Consider the following 23,216-nt stretch of genomic DNA (forward strand, 5'->3'; position numbering starts at 1 on the left):
GGCTGGCCTGGATAGCCAGTACTGCCTAGACACCACAGCAAAATCAGACACAAATGTTTAAATATCAGCATTAATCCATTTCTTTGTTTTTACAGAGAATCATATAAAAATACTTCAGCTTTTTTTGGAGGTTATTCTTTAAGCAAATAGAGAAAATTCTGTAATCATGCCTTTACAATGAGGTATTTCTAAAATAAAACTCAATTCTTTTGAGCACTTTTAACAAGGCTTCTGGTTTACACTTAGTGTTATTATACATGTTTATGTTACAGCTGTGCATATGCACTTCAATTACAGCTGGGGGTCGTGTTCTCTCAGACGATGTAAAGACACATAGGAAAAATGATTTTTCATGGTTAAAGAGGGCAATAAGGCACTGGGAATGCTATACTCACCCAAGTATTCCTAACACAGCTGTGACCTATACAGATAAAACTGTACTGTTTCCAGCAGAGCTCACTCCAACTTTAAGGCTCTCCTTGCTAACCTGCAGCATTGCAGCACAGCTAACATCAGTCCTACGGCCACTTGCCAATACAGCCATGCCACCAGGACTGTACCGCTACACGCACCTGACCAAGGTGTCAGTGCAAGCATAAACCTGCAGCTTAGTCATCATTTCAGGTTTGATGTTCCTGTTTTACAGGTGAGAGCTCTATATTCCATCCTTCACAAAAGTGTTGTGACATTTGCATTAAAGATTGTGACATCCTCCAGCAACACAAAAACAAATAGCTGGGATTAAGAAGAAAGGAAAGCAAGAAAACCCTAGATCTGCTGAGGCACTTATTGCACCGCCTATGTTCAAGAGCTGACATGGGAACCTATTTCAGCAGACATTCCCAGAGAATTCACATAGCCCCACTGCCCTGTGCTGTCCACCCCAGAAAGTTTTTAACTTCATGCAGTGTGCAATCCCCTTTGCTCTTCCTCCAGCATTGGGTCAGTTTCAGTGATCTGTAAACAGGACAAGATCCTCTCCTTGTTTCTCTGCAATTGACTGCCCATGGTCTGAACAATTAATGCATGATCTTAAACCTTACTTTACTGTCCCTATTTGTTTTTCAATTACTCAAAAAAATTTGCCTGAATTACAGGATTTTTATTTTGCTTTTGCATTGCTTCAATACATTTCACTTCTAAGCCCAAGGTTTCCAGGTTATTGTGATATATGCTAAAGTCAATAGGATCAAAAAATTAAGTATACTCAAATGAAACATTTTAAAATAGAATTATAAAACTGCAGCTAAATAAGAAAAAGTAAATTAAGACATTCAAACATAGCATAAAAGAGGCAAATGCTTCATACTAAGGCCCTACAGAATATACAAGATAATTGAGATTTAAGCATCTAAAATGGACTGAGTTTGCTATCTGAGATCCCTGGCAAAGTTACTGCTTACTACTAACCAAGAGAACAGTCTAATCAAAATACTGAATTTTTTCAATTTTTTGGACTATAATTTCAGAAATCTGTATGTGGAATGACATCAGTTCAAGTAGAGCCATCAATTTACTTTCCTGCTACATTTTTGGTCTGTACAAACATCCTCTTTTGGGAGGATGGACTGATCTCCAAGCAAGTTAGTATTATTCAGCTCTTAAAAGAAATCTACAACTAGAATAAAAATACATTCTGTGACAACTTATGCAACAGTCAGTTGAGATCAGTATCTATTAATGTGATGTCTAAAAGTAGGGCAACATGAAAACAAATCTTTAAAAGTAAATTATTAGGACAAATGAATTACTCTATGAAGTTAGTAGTGGAGTAGTCACCTGCATGCTGTATAAGAGACGGGTTAAGTTCTGGATTGCTTGTACAATCTAGAAAATAAAAGAGAAGGATTTTCAAAGGTTTGACCTCTGTTAACTAAATAGTTACTACATTCTATCTGAGGTTTAGATTTACTCACCTCTGTCCCTGTAGATCCTGAAATATTCATACTTCCTCCCTAAAAAAAAATACATGAGCTTTAAAAAGTTGTTTTAAATTTTAAAATTGTATCATCTAGGTAATTTTTTTTTTGAACTAGTGGGGACCTAAGGCTAGGAAATGTGTACTGAGTCAACCCTTTATGTGGGTATATGAAAAAAGACACAAGCAACAATCGGTGAAGACTAATAATTCATCAACAATGGAGTTTCCGTGGAAATTACTAGAGACTCTAAGCACAACTTTACAAATAAAACTATTTCATCCAGAATTTTAATCCCTTCTGACTAATGCTGCACAGAAAAGACATTTCGATTCATTTGTTTACTTGAAAGTTTTGAAATACAGTAACCAGACTTCTGTATATAAGCACAGTGGGTTTAGACTACTTACAGTGGGATGGAACAGCATGAGACTCTTCAAAAATAGAAATAATAATGTACTAAGAAACTAGCAAGAAGTCATGTTAGTGGATTACAACAAATGCCTTAGGTGCCCTGTGAGATGCTGTGTACACTCTAGAAAACACACCAGCATGGTCACTACTGTCCTCTGCAGCAAGGCAAAGCCACTTCATCCTGCTCCCTTTTCATAAGAAGCTTTCTAAATTTATGGGGTGAAGCTACCCATAATCCCTTCAGCATGAAGAATAGCTCCTCTGAGAAAGATAAGATGAAATGGTGGGAACTGTGTCAAGCGCAATCCCTTCTGAGCCTATGCTGAAAAGACTTCCTGTATTATTTTTCTCTTTTTTTTTTTTCAGAGAAGCAGCTGAGAGTTTGGGGAATATTTGTTTTCTCTCTGATTCTCCTAAGTTCTCTACTGAGTCTCATTTTCCACCACAGAGAGCAAAGCATCTGCTACATTTAGATGCAATAACTGAAAATGAAAATGAGAAAGACCAGCCCCCCAACACAGCCCAACAGAGACACCCATGGGGGAAAGGGAATACCAGCTGCATCATTTCCTCCTCTACTCTTTGTCTCATTATTTCTCTGCAGTATTTGCTCCCATTCCCCTCCACCTGAGGATCTTCCCTTCCTCTTCCTCACTGCATCCACAAGCCATAGAAAAGCTCAGCTCTGCTGCGAGAAGCAGAGGATTTTGCATGATGTCTCCGTGCAGCACAAGGATGGACACAAGATAGCTCTGCTTTCCCTTAACTGGATAGTGAGCAGTGGGTAAGATGGTGACCAGCAGGGCCAAGAGGGAGAGAAAGAAGGTGATGCTGGAAGGTGGAGGAAGAGTGTACAAAGGAGAGCCTGCACACTGAAAGAGTAGAGTTTCTTTCAGGTTTTTAAGCCTGTTTGAGTTTAGAAAAGGATGTGCACAGGGGAAGGTTTATCTAGCATTGGTTTGACCACGGAGTTGCAAGTAGCCAGTCACAGTGCCCACAGTCCCCTCACTGCAGCACCACTTGAGCACTGGGAGATGAGGCTGAGGCAGGTTTAGCTGAGTTTGCACATGCCCTGCAAATCCAGATAGGAGTGAAGCAATAATTTCAGGTGTTTAACTGAAGGCCACCACCACCTCTCTGCCACTGTTCCCGATCACCTTGGTTCAGAGAGATGAGGCTGGTCACATCCCAGAGCAGGCTGCACCGCGCTTTGGACAACGCCCACAGAGATCCAATTACAAGGCAGGAGCAGGGGAGACAAGATGGTGATCACTCCTCACAGCTGCCCACTGGGGACCCCTCATGTTGCAGGGACAATGGTCTCCCTTCCAGTGTCTAGTCAGCATCTAACCTCTGAGCTGGAAGCTTTTGCTCCCTCTGCCCAGGTCTTGTTTTCCCAGGCTACTTGGGCAGAGTCTAGAGCTGGTACTCCACGCTCCGGGGCTGCACACCCACCTCCCTGCAAAGCCCTTGCCTTGCCTCTTCTCTTTGCTCATTCTGCCACCTGCCGGTAAGTCTGATTCTGACATGGTATCAGAATTGATGTATGCCTTGCCCAAAAAATAGGCCACAAATAATAGGATAATGACTTAGGGTGGAAGAGTTGGGTACAGGTCCCTCCAGCTTTATGAGCAAGCATAGCTTCAAAGTTAGAGGAAGTTGCCCAAGGCCCTCTTCAGTCAAATCCAGGAAACTCCCAAGGGTAGAGATCCCCACAACTTCTTTGGACAAACATTCCTCCTTGCTCATCCTTGCACTTTTTTTTTTCCTTGTATACACTCAGAATTTCCCTTGCTGCAACTTGTAATCTTGGATGCTCATCCTTTATCTTTGCATCTCTGAGAAAAGCCTGGCTCTATCTTCTGTATAGCCACAGTGGCAGAGTTTTCACATGGAGCTACTGGAACTTCTAATGGGCTATATCTGAGCCACTCTACCCTCTCTAGGTTGTTCTATTTCTCTTCACCTAGCTTCTCTGCTCCCTCACTTGGACTTTGGTTTTCAACCTATTTCTTCACTCACATTCTTCCTCCTTCCTCCCTCTGTCAGCAGTCTGATAAGATGATACAGAGCTAAACATAAGGTGAGATTACAGAGAGATTAGTGTATTAGCAAGAGTATTCCCAATATAGAAAACAAACAAACCCAAGGTTTCAGGCACACAAGCCCTCTTTCAGACCTGATGCAAGGACAGTATGTTAATGCTAATTAACTCCTTTTCTAGGCAAAGGTTTCTTTCCATTTCACATTCTGTATCTTATCTTCTTGTATCTCCCCTTTAGTCCTTTTGTGATTCTTATTCTCCACCTAAGAACTACACTATTAGAGTTGACTTTATTTCCACACAGTAATTCACATTGCTTACTCCAACACTCTGTTGCTACATAAAATTTGTCATTCCTAATTTTGTCCAGAACTGATTTTTGGGTCTGCTTTTCTACCCGGATTTGCTTATCAACTATAGGACTTTGCAAAATGGGCACTTCCTCTTCTATTCTCTAATTGCTCCATTTTTAAAAATTCAAAATTCTGAAGCAAGCTGGTGTAAAAACATCCATCCTATTTTATGTGCTTGTTCTCAGGACGAAGTTCTTCCAGTGCACAAGTCTTCCTTGCATTAGCTGAGGACTGTCACTGCAGGAGACTTTCATCATCCTGTGAATAGGAGGAGGGAGTAGAGGAAATACTATTGTCAGCTCCACAGATATGCATCTATTGAATGATGACAGCAGAGAACCAGGCTCATAAGTGGCCCATACAAGTGGTTTGAAAACACTGCCTGTTGTTACAACTCACTTACCCTAAGCCTTCCAGGAAAACTGTTCTGTGCTTGGATTGTTTAAGACTGCTTTTAAAAATTTTATTAATAATTGCAGTGACCTCTATTAAACTGAATTACCTGGATCTGAGTGAAATTCCCCGTAAAAATTTGGACAGTATGTACACGCACAGTGCCCAGACTGCTATGTGCAATGCAAGAAGAAAAACTGGTTACAATACCTTATCCTCAAGACTGGCACCTGCCACTTCCTCCTCAACACTGAGATTGATTTCTGGTGATTCTTCAATTTCTTTTCTTTCTGCATCTAACAAATAAAGGCCCAAGAAAATGCAAAAGAAAGGTATCAAAGCATATCCTAACTAGTAAAACAAAGAGCATGCTTTTTTACAGCTACTTAGGATAGTGAGAAAGTGATTTTTATTATTTGGAGTTACATAATGGATCCTAGGCTGGGGAAAAACAAATTTGGAAGCCAGGATGGCACAGGTGGCCCAATCCAGTTTTTCTACCTTAAAAATTAGCACTATTTCACATATGAAAGTTTGGAAATAAGTGTAACCATAACATTAAAACTGCTCTGTAGCAGTGTTTTTTACACAACTGTATTTGCAATTTTGTTGTGAGAAATTAATACTACCCTTTGCAGCTGAAATTATTGGAATCTCAATCCTGGTTTTCAAGCCTCCTGACAAAAAGGGAAATGGCCTATACTGCAAAACAGACTTGCTGTAGAGTTGAACAGCAATGATAAGAAAGTGTACCTCCAACAAAGTTATATAACAATTTACACTACCTGAGCATTTGCCAAAAGACAACTTTTATTACATTATTTTCTATTGATTCTGTCCTAGACCACAGAGGCTTTCCAAAAAACTCTGAATATGTAAAAGCATCAAATTTTACTCACCACCAGCAACAGATTCCAAGATTTCATTGGCAGTGAATGTACGCTTCACAGTTAATTCTTCAGTACTTTCCTCTGGTGATCTGTCTGTTTCACTCACTTGTGATGTTGTTACAGCGACATGGAGACTTTCAACTAAAGAGGAAAACATACAGAATTACAGAGGCCCCTTAAATAGTTCCTTAGTGCATAAATCAATGACATAGAATTGATTGACCATGGAATAATTTAGCTTGCAAGGGACTTTAAGAGGTCACCTAGTCCTACACCCCACTCAAAGCTGGTCAATTTAAATTGTGTTGATCAGAGCTTTGAACACGCAAGCCTTTAACACCTCCAAAGATGGAAACTTCAAAGTCTTCCTGAGCAATCTGTTCCCGTTTTTTAACACTCTCATGGCATATAATTTTTCATTTCAGTTAATTGGCATATTCTGTGTTTCACCACAAGACCATTATCTCGCGTCCATGTGTCCTTTTATCGTCATATGCCTCTGCAAAAAATCTGGCTTCTCTATATCCTCCCATTAAGCAGTTGCGGACAGTAATGAGATCCCACCAAGTCAACTACCTCAGCTTCTCTTCAGATGTCATGTACTCCAGCCCTCTAATCATCCTGGTACCTTTCACTGGATTTGCTCTACTTTGTCAATGTCTCTCCTCTCCAGGGAAGTGCAGTATTGGTCATGGCACTCCAGACAGGACTCGTGAGAGGTAAGTAGAGGAAGAATCACCTCCCTCAACTTGCTGGCAACTCTCCTCCTACTGCAAAAGCCTAGAAAGAAGTTGGCCATCTTTGCCACAAGGGCAACTGCTGCCTCATGGTCAACCTGCTGTTGAGTACGACTCCCAGGTCCACTTCCACAAAGGTATTTTCTATCTAATTAGTGTCCAGCCTGTACCAACACACAGGATTACATCACCTGAGATGCAGGACTTTGCATTTGTATTTGTCAAATGTCTAGGTGCTCCTCTTAGCCCATTTTCCCAGTCTGTAGAGGTATCTCCAGCTCACTGAACACTCCACCTCATTCGATGACAGTCATGAATTTGCCAAGAGTGTTGTCAATTCTGAGGTCAACTGCATTAATAAATATGTTGCGCACTACTGGTCTCAGGATACATCCCTAAGGGAATCCCCTAATAACATGATACCAACTGGACATCGTAGGACTGACCCCTTGAGCCCAGCAGTCCAGCCTGTCTTCCATCCAGTTAAGCAGTTGACATCAATTCTGATGTAAGGATACTACAGCCAGTGCAAACAGCGTTGAAGGTCTGAGAGATGTCCAGGTAGCCAACATGCACTCTTTTCTCACCATGAAACCTGTCAGGTTAGTCAGACACTACTGCTGTAATTAATCCATGACAGCTGCTCCAAATTTTCTTTCTGTCTTTCAGATTCTTGGAAATGCCTTCTAGGAGGATTATCTCAGAGATAGTGGTGAGACTGACTATTTTTTAGTTCTCTATATATTCCCTCTTGAAGGGGAATGTGAGGTTTGCTTTCTTCGAGTCATCAGGAACCTCTCCTGATCACTGTGACCTTTCAAAGCTGACAGAAAACAGCCTCACAGTGACATTGGCCAGCTCCCTGAGCAGCATTGGATTTATCCCATCTCATCTCATGGATTCGCGTATATCTAATTTGCTTAAGCACTCTGTAATTCTATCCATCTCTACAACAAGCAATGCTTTATTCCTATAGAGTCTGCTATTAGCTCAGGGACTTAGTATTTCCATCCTGGATAATGATCCCCACAAATTGTCTACAGTGTAAGTAACTGTAAGCTTCCACAGAGTATTGTAGAGTCCTGAAATCCAAGACATCATCAACATCAAAAACAGCATGAGAGAAAGTGAAAAATAAAGAAGTGGACAGAATAAAGGTGTGTAATAAGTATAGGCTGCCATTTTAACTATTTTCTGTTTCATCACTGACTTACAGTACCCTACACAAGTTAAATCAATTTTATCAATAAAACGCTCTTTGACTTACTTATGATGATGAATACCAAGCTCCACTGCTTTATAGGTTGAAATGTTGTTAGTAGCACATAGTTCTCAATTTAGGTGATGCTAGAATCACGACTCAGTTTACCAGGACCCTTTTCAGCTGAGTTTAGCAGAAGTTTAGCTGAAGTTCCAGCTAGGCAAGCTATCTACAAATACCATTCCCTTCCTTCCTTCACAGGACAGCACTGTAGATGGTGCAACTACCTATCAACTCCCTGTCAGATAGCAGACAGAGAAAAAAGGGCTCCTAGAGCAATTGTGGAGGTGTTTCTTGGTAAAAATTTGATTTGCTCTGTATATGATCATACAGGATTCTGATCTGACATCAAAATCAGCCAAGGTAGGTGAAGGTCGGGGACCAGGTGCAATATCATACTGCAACTCCTGATGTGCTTCACAGAGCTGTACTGCAAGGACAGCTAACAACCTAACACCACACTCCTGCCTGTTTACATTTGATGCTATGCCCTAAACATATCCTTTATTTTGCAGTCTGGCAGGTACCGTCTCCTGTATCTGACAAGAATAAACTTGACAGTTTTCTCTTCTACACCCTTTGGCAATTTTTGACACTTCCAATTCTCGAGACCCAACAGAATGGCAACACAAGGCAACATGGCTGCACTTTGTTACCTTAAAATACCTGCCCATGTGAAGAGCCACCAATCTGCTCTTCCCATGAAAACTCACCTTCCCTGAGTGCTGCTGCCAGCAGTGAGGCAGCCTGTGGAGTTTCTCCAGAATCGGGTTTGATAAGTAGGTGAGGTTCTACGTGGACATCGTCAAACCCACACATATCTCCCAGTTCTGCATAGATACGCAACTTTTCTTCTAAATGACTGCATATTTGCTGGTCTTGGTTACTCAGTGATTCTGTAACCAAAATTGAACAGTGTAAAATTGAAAACTGTATTAGAAATTTTATCCTGCAGGGAAAGCATGTTGCCCATTCACCTTTCTAATCTTTATGCCACACAGAAAGTGCTAATTCAAGTTATGATTCTTTTAAGTGACCAGGAGCCAAATTCAGCCAAGTTCATCCCATAGTCTGTCCAAACGAAAGCTAACACACACCCAAAGCCCTAGCCTGATGAGGTGGCCTTGGCTGCCCTCTCTGGCCCTCATTACTCCTGTTGCACTCACAATGACAAGTCAGTGCTTCTGGAAAAGCACTTGGCTCATGTGTGGTAATTCAGGGCCTCAACATCAAAAGAACACCTACTTTGCGCAGAGGATGCCCTCCCCTGTGGCTCTCAATAGGACAGACATTGCTGCGATTTCTCTCCTCAAAACAGTATAAAGATGTGGGAGTTAGGTGTAGGGGCACCAAGGAAGTAGAATTTATGCTATTAGCTGTATTTTCAGATAAAAATAATAGCAGCAAAGGACAAAGTGCCATAAACAAGCACAAAGCCACACAACTGTAAAGATTCAAGGTATTATCAGAACTACCTGGTCCTGATGCTAATCTGTGAAATTCAGTGTTTGTTTTGAAAATACCCATTTTTATTTTTTCTTTTTTTGCTTATGGCAATGTAGCAAAAACATTAAAGTGTTTGGAAAACACATGCTTCTCTTTTGATACACTCACATTATACCATCAGACCACCCCATCTGTCTCTGCTGTGACTCTGACTGTTGAGCCACTCTGAACCCTCCAGCCAATATGGGTTCATGATTAATTCATCCTGAATTCTAAGGATGTCAGAGCTCTCAGAGCAACAGGAAAGGTACCACACCTTGATATTTCTGAATTTTGTATGCCTTGGCCTCAGCAGTACGTCTGTCCTCATCAGACTCACTCATTTTTACTTCTTCTTCTTCCTCTGGACAACTTCAAAGATGAAAGACAAAGGTGGATAAAGCAAAACTGCACATCATCTGTTCATCTTCAATACAATATTATGTTCACAATAAACAGAACACAACACCAGCACCTTTTGCAATAATCCAGAAGCATGCCACTTGTCAGCCTCTTCAAGAGGCAGTAAGTGGACAGAAAGCAGACTGAAGGGCTTGTTTTTACTGTGGTAAGGCTGCACTGTGCAGAGAGAGAGTGGCTGGCACACACACAGGTTTGCTGTCCTAAGGATAAGCTTGGGCCCCATCAGAAGCAATGTTTTCCCCACCATTCTTAATGAGCTGATGCCAAAATAGCAGGCATGATTTGTGATTTCCTCCAAATGGTTGTATGGGACACCTGCAGGACTCTCTAAGGCAGCCAGTGCCAAAGGCAAAGGTGAGGGAAGGCTGTCACAATAGTGGTAAGGATGTTTAATGAGGAGCCGAAAGGGTATGCTGATACAGTGGGAAACCAGGAGGAATATGGGGAAGTGTGGCAGGAGCAATGAAGAGGTTTTGGCACCTTGAGCTCATAGAAAACCCAAACTCACAGATGGACCCAGTGCAATGCAGAATAAAGAGCATGCTGCCATGAATATCCAACAAACTCCTCATCTGCTTTGGACTGCTAGCATGAAAACCAAACTCCTTCTCCCTACCTTTCCACTGCCTCTTGAATATGCCTCATCCAATTGTTACGTTCTTCTTTGGAACTGGTATGAACCTCATACATCTCAGGCCCTGCAGATGAAGCACTGATCAGGAACATCCCCCTTTCTTCGTTGGCTACTTCTCTTACTATGAGCCTCTGAAGGGAGATAACAGAAGGTTTCTGGTCCTGGAGGAAACAGTCAAAGCACACACATAAATAAATTACATTCTTATAAGACACCACACTCTAAGAAGAACATAATTTTTCAATTCATTGGACTAACTCTAGTCCTGGCATAGTCACGCTACTGAAAGTTTTGAGTAATCAGACATCTTTTTAAACTGTTCTTTAAAATACATTATACAGTTAACAAACAAATTAAGCACTAGATATGTGCTACAAAGAAAATCTCAGAGGCTCAATCATACTGAGACACAATATTCATATAATGTTCATATTTATATAGCTTGAGAACTTCTTTCCATGACCTTTCATATCTTTTATGTGTGTTTACTGCTGTATTTTCAGTAACAATTATTCTTCTGTTTGTTTTACCAAAAACTAAAATTTATATTAGACAACTGAAAGAGCCTGCATTACTTCCCACCTTCACAATCATGTAAGGTATAATACTAAAGATACAATTCTGTTATTTTCATCCTCCTTCATTAAAAAAAAAAAAAAAGATTTTTGGAAACAAACTTAATTTTCTATATACTGACATATTACAGTTCTGAACACAATACCAGGATTTCAGAAAAAATAAAAGTTATGTGGGAATGACCCAGATAATGACCTAATTTTTGAGAAATATACAAATAAATGAGCAATGTATGTGTTCAAATATCTGATAATATACTCACAACAGCTGCAAAGATGTATTTTTGATCCTTTTCTTGTAAGAACAGTAGTACATCAGTTAGAAGCAGAGCTAAGGTGTCTTAAAATGAGAAAAGGAAAATAATGGCTTTCAATTAAAATTAGTACAATCAGTGTTAAATTCTTATTTTATCTGATGAAGAAATATAGAATCCTACAGGAAACTAAACAGGAAATATCTGAATTAGCCCACAGTCTGCATGAAGCACTTGCTCATCCTTGCTTTGTATCTCCCAGGAAAGAGCACCATGCTGGAGCACTGGCGCAGGGAAAGAACAAATCCTTGCACCAATGGCAGTACAGCTTCCCTAAGCCATTCACCTGGCAAAGACTACCTCACATAAACCTTGCTTTGCCTGTGCTGTAACATACACTCACAGCACCGTAGTACACTGGTAAAAGCATTTGTAGAATAATGATGAACAGACAGCTTTATAAAGTTGTGCAGCAAATACTAGTGTGCCCCAAAAAACCCCAACCCCTAATATGTGATTAACACCAAAAATCAAATTCTGAGCTTGCATGTAAAACTGTAGTCCTGCCAAATGTGGCTTTAGAATTTTTTTTCTACTATGGATGTCTCATTACCACTGAATTTTTTAGTAAATTATTTTCAATAGCAAATACTGGAAACAATAAAAATGTACAAGTCCAAACACTGTATTATGAAATGAAATTGAAAAACAGAAAACTAGAAGGAGGGGACTGGAAGAAGAAATACAGATGACATTGTATGTTAACTTGTGTTCTTATGCAGATTACTCACAAACCATGGCAGCTTCTGGAACTGATCTTCCAGCAATTAGTGGGATATTCACAGTACCATTACCCAGACATTCTTATTTGCAATATAGCACAATAAAGTATATTCCCTCTTTAACCAGTCTTCAAATGTTATTTGCAAATAAAGAGATAAAGGACTTTACTGCTCAGATGAAATACCTTTGAACCGACCAGTTGCTGTCTTCCAATACACTAAACCTTCGTGAAGAAGTACCCTCTCTTTCCTCATCAAGTCTTGCTTCCTAAAAACATGGCCATTTTTCAGCTTTGTATATGTTTTGTTTTCAGTTCTACAGAGAATTTCCAACAGTTTTTGCTTTTTTTCATACTCATTCACTTTCAAATCTACTGCTGCAATTATATCCTTAATTAGACGAAGGGCTTTGCATAGGTCTTTTTGTTCTTCTGTTCCTTCTGTATGAAACAAAAACAAACAACATGATACTAGTCAGCATGTTCAAGAGAAGATAAAATTCCTTATTTTCTGGAAACAACCAGCATGATCCAAAGCTTAAATTGATACATTTGTTATTGTAAGTTGAACCTGGCGACCATCTGACTAGAAAAGATGACCTGTACCTCAGATTCGTTCGTTAGCCAAAACAACATGTTGAATAGTTTCTGACAAATTTATGAGGTGTAAGCACTTTAAAAAAAATCAGCAGCTAAGCAAATCATATAGTATATTACTTTTCTGGCTAAGTAAAAGAACCCTTGAAACAGAATTGCAAGTACAAAGGATTTGCATTGGTACATGCAACTTCCTTCAATGCTCGTTTACTACCCATGTGGGGGGCAATATCTCTAAGTTAATAGTATTTGTAAAATGTTCTACTAAGTTCCAGAGGTCATTCAAGCTTTGTCTGAAAAAACAGAGAGTAATTTATGAAATGTCTGCCTAGACCTACTTAGAAAAGAGTCCTCCAGAATTAATTCCAAAGGTACAGATGTGTATCTGAGCTAGTTCACATCCTCTAGTCAAGGTCTTTTCCTAAAACAAGTATGCTCATCTGGACTTCTATGGCTTACCTGGCTGGAATATCAGAAATCTTCACAGCCCAGCCTTGACAAGGCCCATACAGACCAGACAACCCTGTTTAGGTGACATTTGACCGAGCAGTAGTTATTTATGTTGCTCTGGTTCTCTCTCAATAGAGCAGTGAATTTAATCTTTTGTGATATTGTAGCTGTGCAAATTCCTTACGTTAGAAATGTGCTAGGATTTCAGACGTGAAACAACACTTCAGCTTTTGTTCACCTTTTGAGTATTGCAGTATCCTTTCAACCAGAACAGGGTATTTGGTGATCCGCTGGGTGACGAGCAAAATGCACTCAGGGATTCCTCGGCGTCGTGCCAACATGTTACTATTTCTCAGCTGCACAGATACAAATATATACCTTAAGTAGTAAATGCATATTAAACCACAAATTGACTAATAAGAAATATGATCTAAAAGCATTAGAATAAGTTAAAACAAATGCTGGTAATCTGAACCATCCCCAAGGAACAGTTGCTGTGCTGAGGGATGAGGCGTACTATAACAGGAACATGTGTGTAATACACACTGGATGCCAAAGCATTCTAAAGTTTGAAAGAAAACTGTGATTTATCAGCTCACTAGAGGAAAAAACTTTTGCCATTTTTATCAACTATTAAAAGTGAGTTACTGAATATAATTCCAATCCTAAATCTAAGTAGAAGCTATGTACCTTTTTCCTGAGCCTTTTGTCAATAGTGCTCGTGATTCCACATTAACTTACTTTAATAAAATTCTGGAACTTCTTGTTTTGTTGCAGCTCCTTGAAGAGATTAACAGCTTCTTTCTGATGGCTACAAAACTCTCCATATATTTTCTCCATTTTAGTTGCATTTTCCTCTGAAAACTGAAGAAAGTAATAAGTGAATTGTGCTCAACATTATATCATATACAGGAAATTGTATACCTTTTAACTAATGAATTTTGTACCAATAGGGAACTGGTTTATCAAGTTCTCTGAATTTCACAAACAGGGCCCACCGCAACAGAATGAAAATAGGCTAGATGTTTTTAGGAGCAAGAAGAAGAACGTAGGCTGGAGAGAGAGCAAGCAACCTCCACCGTAGTCTTGCTGGTAACAGCTAGAACATTTTAACAACATTTCCTTCACCTCTTTTCAAACACAACCCTCTGAGGTTCATTTACTTTGGTCTGATCTCCACACTGCTCCTAGACAAGGTAACAGCTCAGCTCTTTATGTCAGTGGAGTGAAAACAGACTGACCAAAGGTGAAAAGCTACATCTCCCTTTCACAAGGAACTGAAGTGTGAATGCCAAGCTATCAGTCAGCTGTTCTTCAGCCACGGGAAACACCTTGCAACCAACCCTTCCCTAGGGAGCAGTATCCTGATATGTAACATGCCAGACCACTACAAGAAATTAATGGGTAGTTTCATTTCCATTACCAGTCAGATCTTCACATCCCTGCTCAGCTGTTAAAAATGTGAATCCATTGCTTGCATTTTTTGCAGTCCATAGTATGACAGCAGCCTTCTACTGTAAACAGGACCAAGTTCATCACTTTCCTTGTCACTCATACCACATAGGGAGAAGTCCACCCCAAGTTCATCACAGTCACCTGACAATAATGATTTGTTTTCACATTGCTATTTCATCCTGAAATAGTCAGGGGAGGACAAGTTTTGAATCTTTTTGAGGCAACCATAACTGTCTTCTTGCCCACAGAAGTTTCGGAGTAAAAAAATTGTTTAAATTGGGAACCCTGAGCACTTAAAGGATTAAAAGAGCTGATGCCTCTACCTGCTGCACAAGGATGTCTCCAATTCTGTTGATGACAAAATTACGCTCACTCCCTGCCTCACATGATTCCTGCCGTCTGTCCTTCATTCTGCAGAAGAATTGCTTGTGTATCTCCAGTAGCTCATCTAAGCAGGGGAATATTCTGTCCACCATGCTGTGGTCAAGCTGCAGTTCTTCCTTCATCCCTTTCCGGAATATTTCAGACATAATGAACAGGGTATGGATGTGATGTACTTCTGTTTGCATCAACTCTGTGGTATAAAAGAAAAGAGCACAGTGTAGTAATCCCCTGAATATTCTGCACACCTTCTAAGATAGAGTTCAGTCTATCAAATGCACAGTCATAGCTCCTTTTTCTCTGTGAGCCTCAAACCTAATAGATTATGTCAGTAGGAAGACTTAATTTATCTGGCTCTGACACAATTCTCTCTGTATGCACTGAACAAGCTGTGGTTGTAATTGCTTTAGCTTTTGAGGGGATTGGATAGGTCCCTTCCAATTTCAACCATTCTGTGAACAGGCTAGGCATGTCTCTGTTAGCCATTACTATCCATTTCTTTAGTTCTAGGACACATTGTAATTTGTGATAAAAATGTTCTTTGAACTTTCCTATTGTTTTAAGTTGAAGCATTTGTTCTTCTGGACATAAACTATGTAGGTTCCCTCTCTATTTGATACACCAAATTGCTTTCAAACCTACACAAATCTTTGAAATACTGACCAAATATGACATCCTGCCGCTTGACAACATCCTTTTCTTGCTTGCTACAGAACATTGGATCCACGACAAGACTCCAGGACTCTGCCTCAAACTCTTCTGCATCTGTGCAGAGATCAGTCCACTGAGACAAATCCACATCATCTATGACAAAATTTATATTTCTTTAACACCACACATGTAAAGAGTAAGGGAATTCCCTTGGCACATGCAGATCTATTCATATAGTAAGGGGAACACATCACAGAGATAACTATAGGTAAGACTTCTGCAAACACTGGCACCGGCTTTACTGCAGCAAAGTTTGTCAGATGTCAATATCATTACCGAAGTGTTGAATTGTTTTTGTGACAGAAGGGGAGAAGAATAATAAAAAAAAAAACCACTCTTCTTTCCTCAGATTAAATCTTTTCTATAACTCTTTGCTTGAAGAAACTTTTTAAAATTTAAAAATAAAATTCAACATTTCCAACAGCAGATGTCCAGTGAGTGGTATTTGCACCATTCTATGTGAGTGAATGCCCTTCAGCTTTCAAATTCAGTCTCCCACCTAGCTACAGAAAAAACCTGTCTCTATTTGCTTCACAAGGCTATGTAGCTATCATAGGAGCACAGCTCACCAGTAGGAGGTAAGAATTTGGGGCTAATGAGGAAATACAAGTGTTGCAGGTTTATAGTTTGCAATGGACACTGTCAACGGAGTCGACTGGATGAGTGCATAAGAAAAGTGTATTACTGTTCTGTTTCTTCAAGGATGCCCAGTACATTTATCCCTGTTATTTTAAAATGGTAACAACATACTAAAATATTCTAGAAGTTATAAAATAGTTATGAGGAAGAAAGGAAAAGTTCTCTTTTAAGACTAATGTGTTTGATTTCATCATTTTAATGAGGGACACAACTTGTAACTATCAAAAACAGGTGCTCTTTTAGAAGATGAAATGTCTTCCTAAATGAGCTAAGGAGTTTTTCTGGTTTTCACTTTCCAATACCAGCTATAAGATGCAACATCTGTGCAATATTCTCACCTTCCATTATAAAAGCATCCATTGAAGAAAAGGCCCCTAATGCTTGTAACATCTCTTCAGACTGTGACTTGGACCTCCAGGGGCTAGTCTCGGAGTCTTGTTCAGAAAATTGTGTAGCTCTTCTACAGCAGAAATAAAAAAATCCCACATTTATTTCCTGGTTTCAATTTTTCTAGAAATGCTGAAGGATGTATTTAGCATAGTCCATTGGCAACTGCCCTTCTACCTTTCCAAACTGGCGCTGGGGACACTTTTAGACAAGAAGTACGGCTGTTGTGAGGCTTCCCTCTTTCCAGGAGACAGTCCAATAGGCACGGAGGAAGAAGGATGCACTGAGGATTGAACCATCTGTGAAATGTCTCCAGGCAGGGCATCTGTGAGGCAAAGCACAACACAATATTTTGACAAACAATGAATTTGTCATTGTTTGACAGAGTATGTCATCAACAGCGCCCTTATACTGAGAAATGATATCTGGTGCTCATATTGACCTACACCAGGCACCAAGAATGTCTTCTTGCCAAGGTGCATGACCACAATACTCTATCACAGAATATAAAAATAAGCCTGTAGGCAATAGCCCCACTGTGGATATCATTTGATAAGAAAATAATCTCAAATCATACATGCTCTACAGGTGTGCAAATACTTGTGCACGAGGTAAACTACATAGAACTACTTTTTATTTTTGTTTTAACTGAAAATACAGTAAATTCACATGCATTTTAGTAGAGGATGACTTAACAGTCATCTCTCAAAAAAAATTCCATTCATATTAGAGACACACACCCTTTCTTACAGATCCTGAAATGAAAATTAAAAACAGACAAATGATGCAGGAAATTTCATGCTATCAGTCCCACGATTTTTAATCAAGGCCTACCTTAGAAATGCTAGGTTTACACCTAACTTACTTGTTACACCAACTTGGGGCTTGTTTTTATTATGGTATCTCTCCTGGGATTTCTGAAAACAGAAGAATTTTTTGGAATCACATAGCTGATAATATACTTAACAGTCAAGTCAGTAACTCATTTACATATACCATCACACAAAGGGCGACAAGAAAGTGGTCCTAAATTATGGTACTAATTTCTTCCAGTAACTGATTTTATTAGTTATTAGTAGATAACAATATTCAAAGTAGAAAACTATTTGTACTACGATACAGAATTATTTATCCTAAGCAGATTGTGTTAAAACATTCTACTTTCTCTATATGAGTATTGCCTGCAAAGACTGCAAGAAAAGTGCACATTCAGGGTTTTATACTCAAATAAGATCAAAGCATTTGTGGCAGGGCACTCTCTGAGGAAGCATGGGTACCACAGGCAGAACCGCTCCCCCTTCCAAAGTGGACTTTTGCAAAATCTGTAGCAAAAGCCTGCTGTGCTTGGGCATATATTCACTGCAGGTGGGTGAGTGAACATTTCCTGCACTGCATTCTTGCTGAGATGAGTTGCAGGTGGTGGGGCTCTTGCTTCCTCTTGCAAATAACCCACCATCCCCAGGAACCAAAGCTGCCAGTTCAGCTGTCTTAACGCATTAAAGTTGCCCAGAAATTAGTGCATGTCCTGGGTTGCAGTGTATTCTATTACCATCCCCACCAGCCGTTGAAATCAGGTGGGGCAGGGTTTCCTTGCCTCCTCCCCCCAGACTATCTTTCTGTTAATTGCCCATCATTGTCCTGCCGCCTGACTCAGAGATAACTCCCTCCGGACTATCTTCTGTTAATGAGCCTAATCAACACTTTGCCTCATGACTCATCACCCCATTGTGAGATGCTCCACCCAGAGGGAGGAACCAAGCATCCCATCGTGGATATAATCTGAGGCTGAACACCAGAGAGACCGGCTTCCCACTGGATTTCCAGAGGACAGGAGCTACACAGCCACCATTGGACTTCCTGAGGAAGAGCAGACTGTTTTACTACAGGATCACTGCTTCAGAGGACTGCAGCCACCATTCTACCAGACTGCTACCACCACCCTGCCTAACAGGGTGTCAGGTTGTACCTTGACTCTGTCAGTTTGACAGTGTTTTCTTTTACCTTTTTTTTTCCCCCTTTTTTTTAATTTCCATTAAATTGTTATTCTGACTTAGTGCCTCCCACTGGTTTGTTTTCAAACTAGTACAGTGCAAGACTATGACATGAAAATTATAAACAAAATTAAACCCACTTGATTTACATACAGTTTAAGGCTTGTTTATGCTAAAGAATCAGTATGGAAACATGCTGTCCTTGCAAGCCACCATGATGCAAAACCCAGCTACACCAGAAAGACACACTCCACTGATTTGAAAAATGACCTGCATCACTGTGGCACATTTCTCTTCAAGTCTCATTTTATTTCCTGAGGGCAGTAGCCTTACACATCTGTTTTTCAATATTATGTCTTTTTTATGATAACCTCACCATGCATGCATTCCTTGTTAAGAGTTAAGGTAGTATCCATCAGCTCTAGTGCTGGTTTTGCCCTGTTCAGAAGCAGCTGAACACGGAGTAACTGCCTAGGCAGGCAGCTGCGGAGTCCCCTCCTCCAGAGAATTTCCAGAACGGATGAAACAAACACCTGCCCAAATTGTCACCTGGAAGTGAGCCTGCCCAAGGGTGAGGAGGTGGAAGAGGTCACCTGCCAGAGTGTCTTCCATCTCTGCTTTCCATTATTCCAAACTATGGTCTCTTCCCTTGTACACAAGGATCCTCTTTGTGGTTTTGAGGAGCCCTTCTTTTCAACCTGTTTTGCAACCCTCCAGGCACACCATTTCACAATCTGAGCTTGAAAGTCTTCAAAAACCTAAATACTTCCTGAAACCCATTTTTGACCCCCTACTAAAAATTGTTATTCGAGCACAGTGTTTGCTCCGCTGCTCACATTAGCCATTCTGACACCCTTGCAGCCCTTTGCACACAGACACTGGGTCCAGGCAGTCTGCATGTATTTTCTTTTTTCCTTCATCATGTTTCCATTTTTCCCTTGGAAAGCAAGTATGCTCCAGTAAGATCAGTGTACGAGGTTACCTTGGTGCACACAGGAGCGCACTCCTTGCAGCTTTTATGCACAATCACACTGCAATCTGAAAGAGAAGGTACATTTCAAAGCCTGGTACCAAACAGGGTCCCCAGTCTGCAGAAAATGTACTCTGAGGCCTCAGTTTTTCCCTTTTTCAGGTTTACTTACTAAAGTAATCCTCAGGATTCTTTGATGTACAGATCCAGGCTAGAAAGAGGCTTCTGCCTAATGTGCTAGGTCTAGGAGATTGATGAGGTGCCTTCTGAGTCTGTTACCTGCTGTCCTTCCTCGCTCTCCCTTGTCAACCTCAGCTCATTACATAACGCAGGGACATCCAAATGTAGACAAGGTTTCAAACAACACACTGAACGAGGATGTCAGAGCAGCATTCAGAGAACTGTAAATTCACATGTAAAAGCCAGGAGCTACTTACGAGAGCACTGCAGTGACTCCTTTCCTAGGAGAGCCTTTTCACAGACTGTACATGGGATAACTCCTGGGAAAGAACCATTTGAAAAGTTGTGCCTGGTTGGTTTCTCCTTATCTTTGGTATCTTTACTTTTTGTCTTCATCCCCAAAAACAGAGGCAGGAAAATAAATAAATAAGAAAATAAGATCAAGTAATTCAATCTTAAAAGCAATAAAATATTCCCTTATAAAATCAAATTATTCTATAATATTTATTCCCTGTCCTGGAAGACCAGCAACAGCATACTGTACTTTTACACTCAATGTTGATGAAGCCCTAAAATTATGTAGGCATTGCTTTTAGTGGCAGCTAGGCCTGGAAGCATTCTCAAGGAAGACTGGCAGAAATACATTTAGAAATCTACAAAAAGGGGAGGTACATGAAATAAAATTTAAGAAGTTGTTGATTCACTGCACACATGGGTATCAATGCCTACATCCCCTACATGTATACAGCTCATGCCTCTGCAGATAAAGGAGCAGTTATGCAAATTTAGACAAGCATTCTTTAGGTCTTAGAAGACACTAGAAACAACCTATTTTTAATGAGTTGTAAAAAATTTAATAAAGTCTGTCTGTTTTTACAGTACCCTTGCTGGCATAACTATACATATAGTAAGTATACTTGTAGTTACTGACTGTTATACCTTAGGAGAACACACAGACACAGGCTGCACAACCAGACATACATGCTCACAGTCAATTTTGACACTCTTGAAGATACCACCTCAGACAAACACCTTGACATCCACGTACATTAGAATGTCCTGGGGCACAGAAGGGCACACCAGGGAGTATGCAAAACTGCCAGAAGGCCAGCCAGAAAGAGCCTGTAGGCCAAGCCTGTCTTTCAAAGTGCTAATTGATGCCATTAATCTAAAATTAAGATGTCTTAGAATTAAATTACCGTGTTGTAATCTACCTTCCACAGTAGGCCTGTTTGACCATGCAGGCCTCAAATCTCCAACTGTTTAGCACTAAGCAATGCTTACTTACGCAAGAAGTCCCCTTAAGTTCAAATAAGGCAAATTCAGCTAACTACACCCTAATGTAGAAGCTTACACACTCAATTATTTTTTGAGAGCAATTCCAAGAAGAGGTCCATATCTCTTAATTTGATTTAACAAAGCAAATTATTTCTTAAATGCAATTAATACATTTAAATGTTCGCTAAATCACCAAACAGAAGTACTAATGACATCAAAAAATTGTTCAGCTAAGGCTGTTGTTTAAAAGGAAGGCTAGTTTTTAATACAAAGGCCATTTCAGGGTATCCTGCATATGTTTTAATTTTTTTTTTTTAAGTGAAAATAGTTCTCCTAAGACTTTTATGGTTTTGTAATAAACAATTTATTTTACATAAAAATTTACCTTCCATATATAATTAATTTAATTACAGTGACATAATCATGCATAATAAAAAGACATAAATCCCAACTTACCTTGCATTTATTCCGTGTGCTGGTCATCCTGTTCATCAGAAAGCTGAAAGTCCGACTCACTTTATATTTTTCAGACTCATTTTTTGAGGGTACAGCATATTTATTCCATTCTTCTTCCTGAATCCTAAAATAGAGACCAGTGAAAAAATGTTCCTCATTCCAGTGGCAACAGTCCTTTGATTAAGATATAGCAGAATCTGGACAGTGCTTGTCTCACCTAACATTTACAATGTCATGCTCTGCTGTGGGTATAACACATTACAAAAAAGATTGCTCTCCCTCTATAAAAAGAGGTAACACTTGCCAATGAGTGCTCTGCATGTGCGATGTGTAACAAGCTTGCCTACATTACAGTTGGTATCAAAAGCACCCTTGCTTTTACTGCAGTGGTTTGGACATTCCTGCAGTGGACAGGAGCCCCAGCAGCAGACAGGAACCCATCCCTACTCTGCAGGTCCCACAGTAAATCCCTGCTGTAGGATGTGTGTGATGAGAGCTGGGTTGAGCTTGACACACGGTTTAGGCATGAGCTCTCAGATGCCATGGGCCTCTACACAACTTCTCAGACCCTTCGTGGGAGGGGTGCTGATGTCTCTTCCCCACACAGCTCCCTAGATGGCATTCTTGCACAAACCTGCTCCCGGCTCTCCGCGACACACACCCATACCTTTGCTCTCGGGACTGCTCGGGCAGACTGTACGCTTTCTCTGCAAGACACAAACAGTCATCGGGCACTTAGATTGCAAGGTCATCAGGTTGATTTGAAAATCATGACCTCTGCCAAGCCATAAGCTTGCCATTAAGGGTTTGCAATGTCATTTGAAAATTAGGAAGAAAAAACATACATACATTAGAAACAGCTTTTTCTAGGTTAAGACCACTTCCTACTAAGCTTTTAGTTGACAGCATCTGCCAGAACTGAGAACAGTATAAGTGAATAACAGTTTCTGCAGCCTGTTTTTAAGAATAGCAAAAAATATTTCTTTTGTTTTTCCTAACAACCCAGACTTGAATGACTCACTCTTCACTTTGCTTTTTACATCATTTTCTGTGAAATATCTTAATGACATTTTTCTAACATTTTCAGTTACACACCTTATACAGTTTTATCTATTAAAAAAATTTAAATCCTTCTACATGAAGAGGAATAGTACAACTTCAGGTACTGCATAGGATGTTTAATGTGTTAGAAATTTGTATCCTCTACAATTCTATGATCCTATAAACAGATGACTCAAGGCGATTCTTTTCACAAGCTCTCTAAAAAGCAAAATAAAAGATAAACAACTCAGCTGGGTTGTTTCAGAAGAAAATAAGCCTAAAACTATAGACACCACTGCCATTTTCAAATTAAAAGCCACTCTGCTTTGCAGACATTTTTAGCAAAGCTACCACAGGTATAGTGCAGAAAGATAAGCACTTGCCTAAGTCAAAACACCAGACTATGCTTTCTTTGAAGTTAGATACAGGCTTAAACACCCTTTGCTGAATCAGCATCTCCTCAGACAAATGTAGACTTCAGGTTAGCAAGAGCTAGAATATTTACCAAAGAGGCAGC

The 23,216-nt window shown here is 40.0% G+C and overlaps 1 protein-coding gene across 1 annotated transcript in view; it reads right to left on the reverse strand.

Annotated features, from left to right (window-relative positions):
* ARHGEF28 (Rho guanine nucleotide exchange factor 28) overlaps positions 1 to 23,216 on the reverse strand; it is a 113,022-nt gene that overhangs the window by 21,428 nt on the left and 68,378 nt on the right. The window contains exons 14-34 of the mRNA XM_017740650.1: positions 22,326 to 22,365; positions 21,659 to 21,782; positions 20,182 to 20,314; positions 19,757 to 19,812; positions 17,649 to 17,700; positions 16,961 to 17,108; positions 16,735 to 16,856; positions 15,710 to 15,850; positions 14,989 to 15,239; positions 13,952 to 14,074; positions 13,449 to 13,566; positions 12,350 to 12,604; positions 11,392 to 11,468; positions 10,536 to 10,714; positions 9,774 to 9,868; positions 8,725 to 8,907; positions 6,023 to 6,154; positions 5,334 to 5,419; positions 1,917 to 1,955; positions 1,780 to 1,827; positions 8 to 25 (exon numbers count right to left, since the gene is read on the reverse strand). Of these exons, the coding sequence (XP_017596139.1) occupies positions 8 to 25; positions 1,780 to 1,827; positions 1,917 to 1,955; positions 5,334 to 5,419; positions 6,023 to 6,154; positions 8,725 to 8,907; positions 9,774 to 9,868; positions 10,536 to 10,714; positions 11,392 to 11,468; positions 12,350 to 12,604; positions 13,449 to 13,566; positions 13,952 to 14,074; positions 14,989 to 15,239; positions 15,710 to 15,850; positions 16,735 to 16,856; positions 16,961 to 17,108; positions 17,649 to 17,700; positions 19,757 to 19,812; positions 20,182 to 20,314; positions 21,659 to 21,782; positions 22,326 to 22,365 (2,420 nt within the window). The remainder of the gene's footprint in view (positions 1 to 7; positions 26 to 1,779; positions 1,828 to 1,916; positions 1,956 to 5,333; positions 5,420 to 6,022; positions 6,155 to 8,724; positions 8,908 to 9,773; positions 9,869 to 10,535; positions 10,715 to 11,391; positions 11,469 to 12,349; positions 12,605 to 13,448; positions 13,567 to 13,951; positions 14,075 to 14,988; positions 15,240 to 15,709; positions 15,851 to 16,734; positions 16,857 to 16,960; positions 17,109 to 17,648; positions 17,701 to 19,756; positions 19,813 to 20,181; positions 20,315 to 21,658; positions 21,783 to 22,325; positions 22,366 to 23,216) is intronic.

Source organism: Corvus brachyrhynchos, unplaced genomic scaffold (genome assembly GCF_000691975.1).
Source record: "Corvus brachyrhynchos isolate BGI_N302 unplaced genomic scaffold, ASM69197v1 scaffold467, whole genome shotgun sequence".
NCBI classification, from domain to species: domain Eukaryota; kingdom Metazoa; phylum Chordata; class Aves; order Passeriformes; family Corvidae; genus Corvus; species Corvus brachyrhynchos.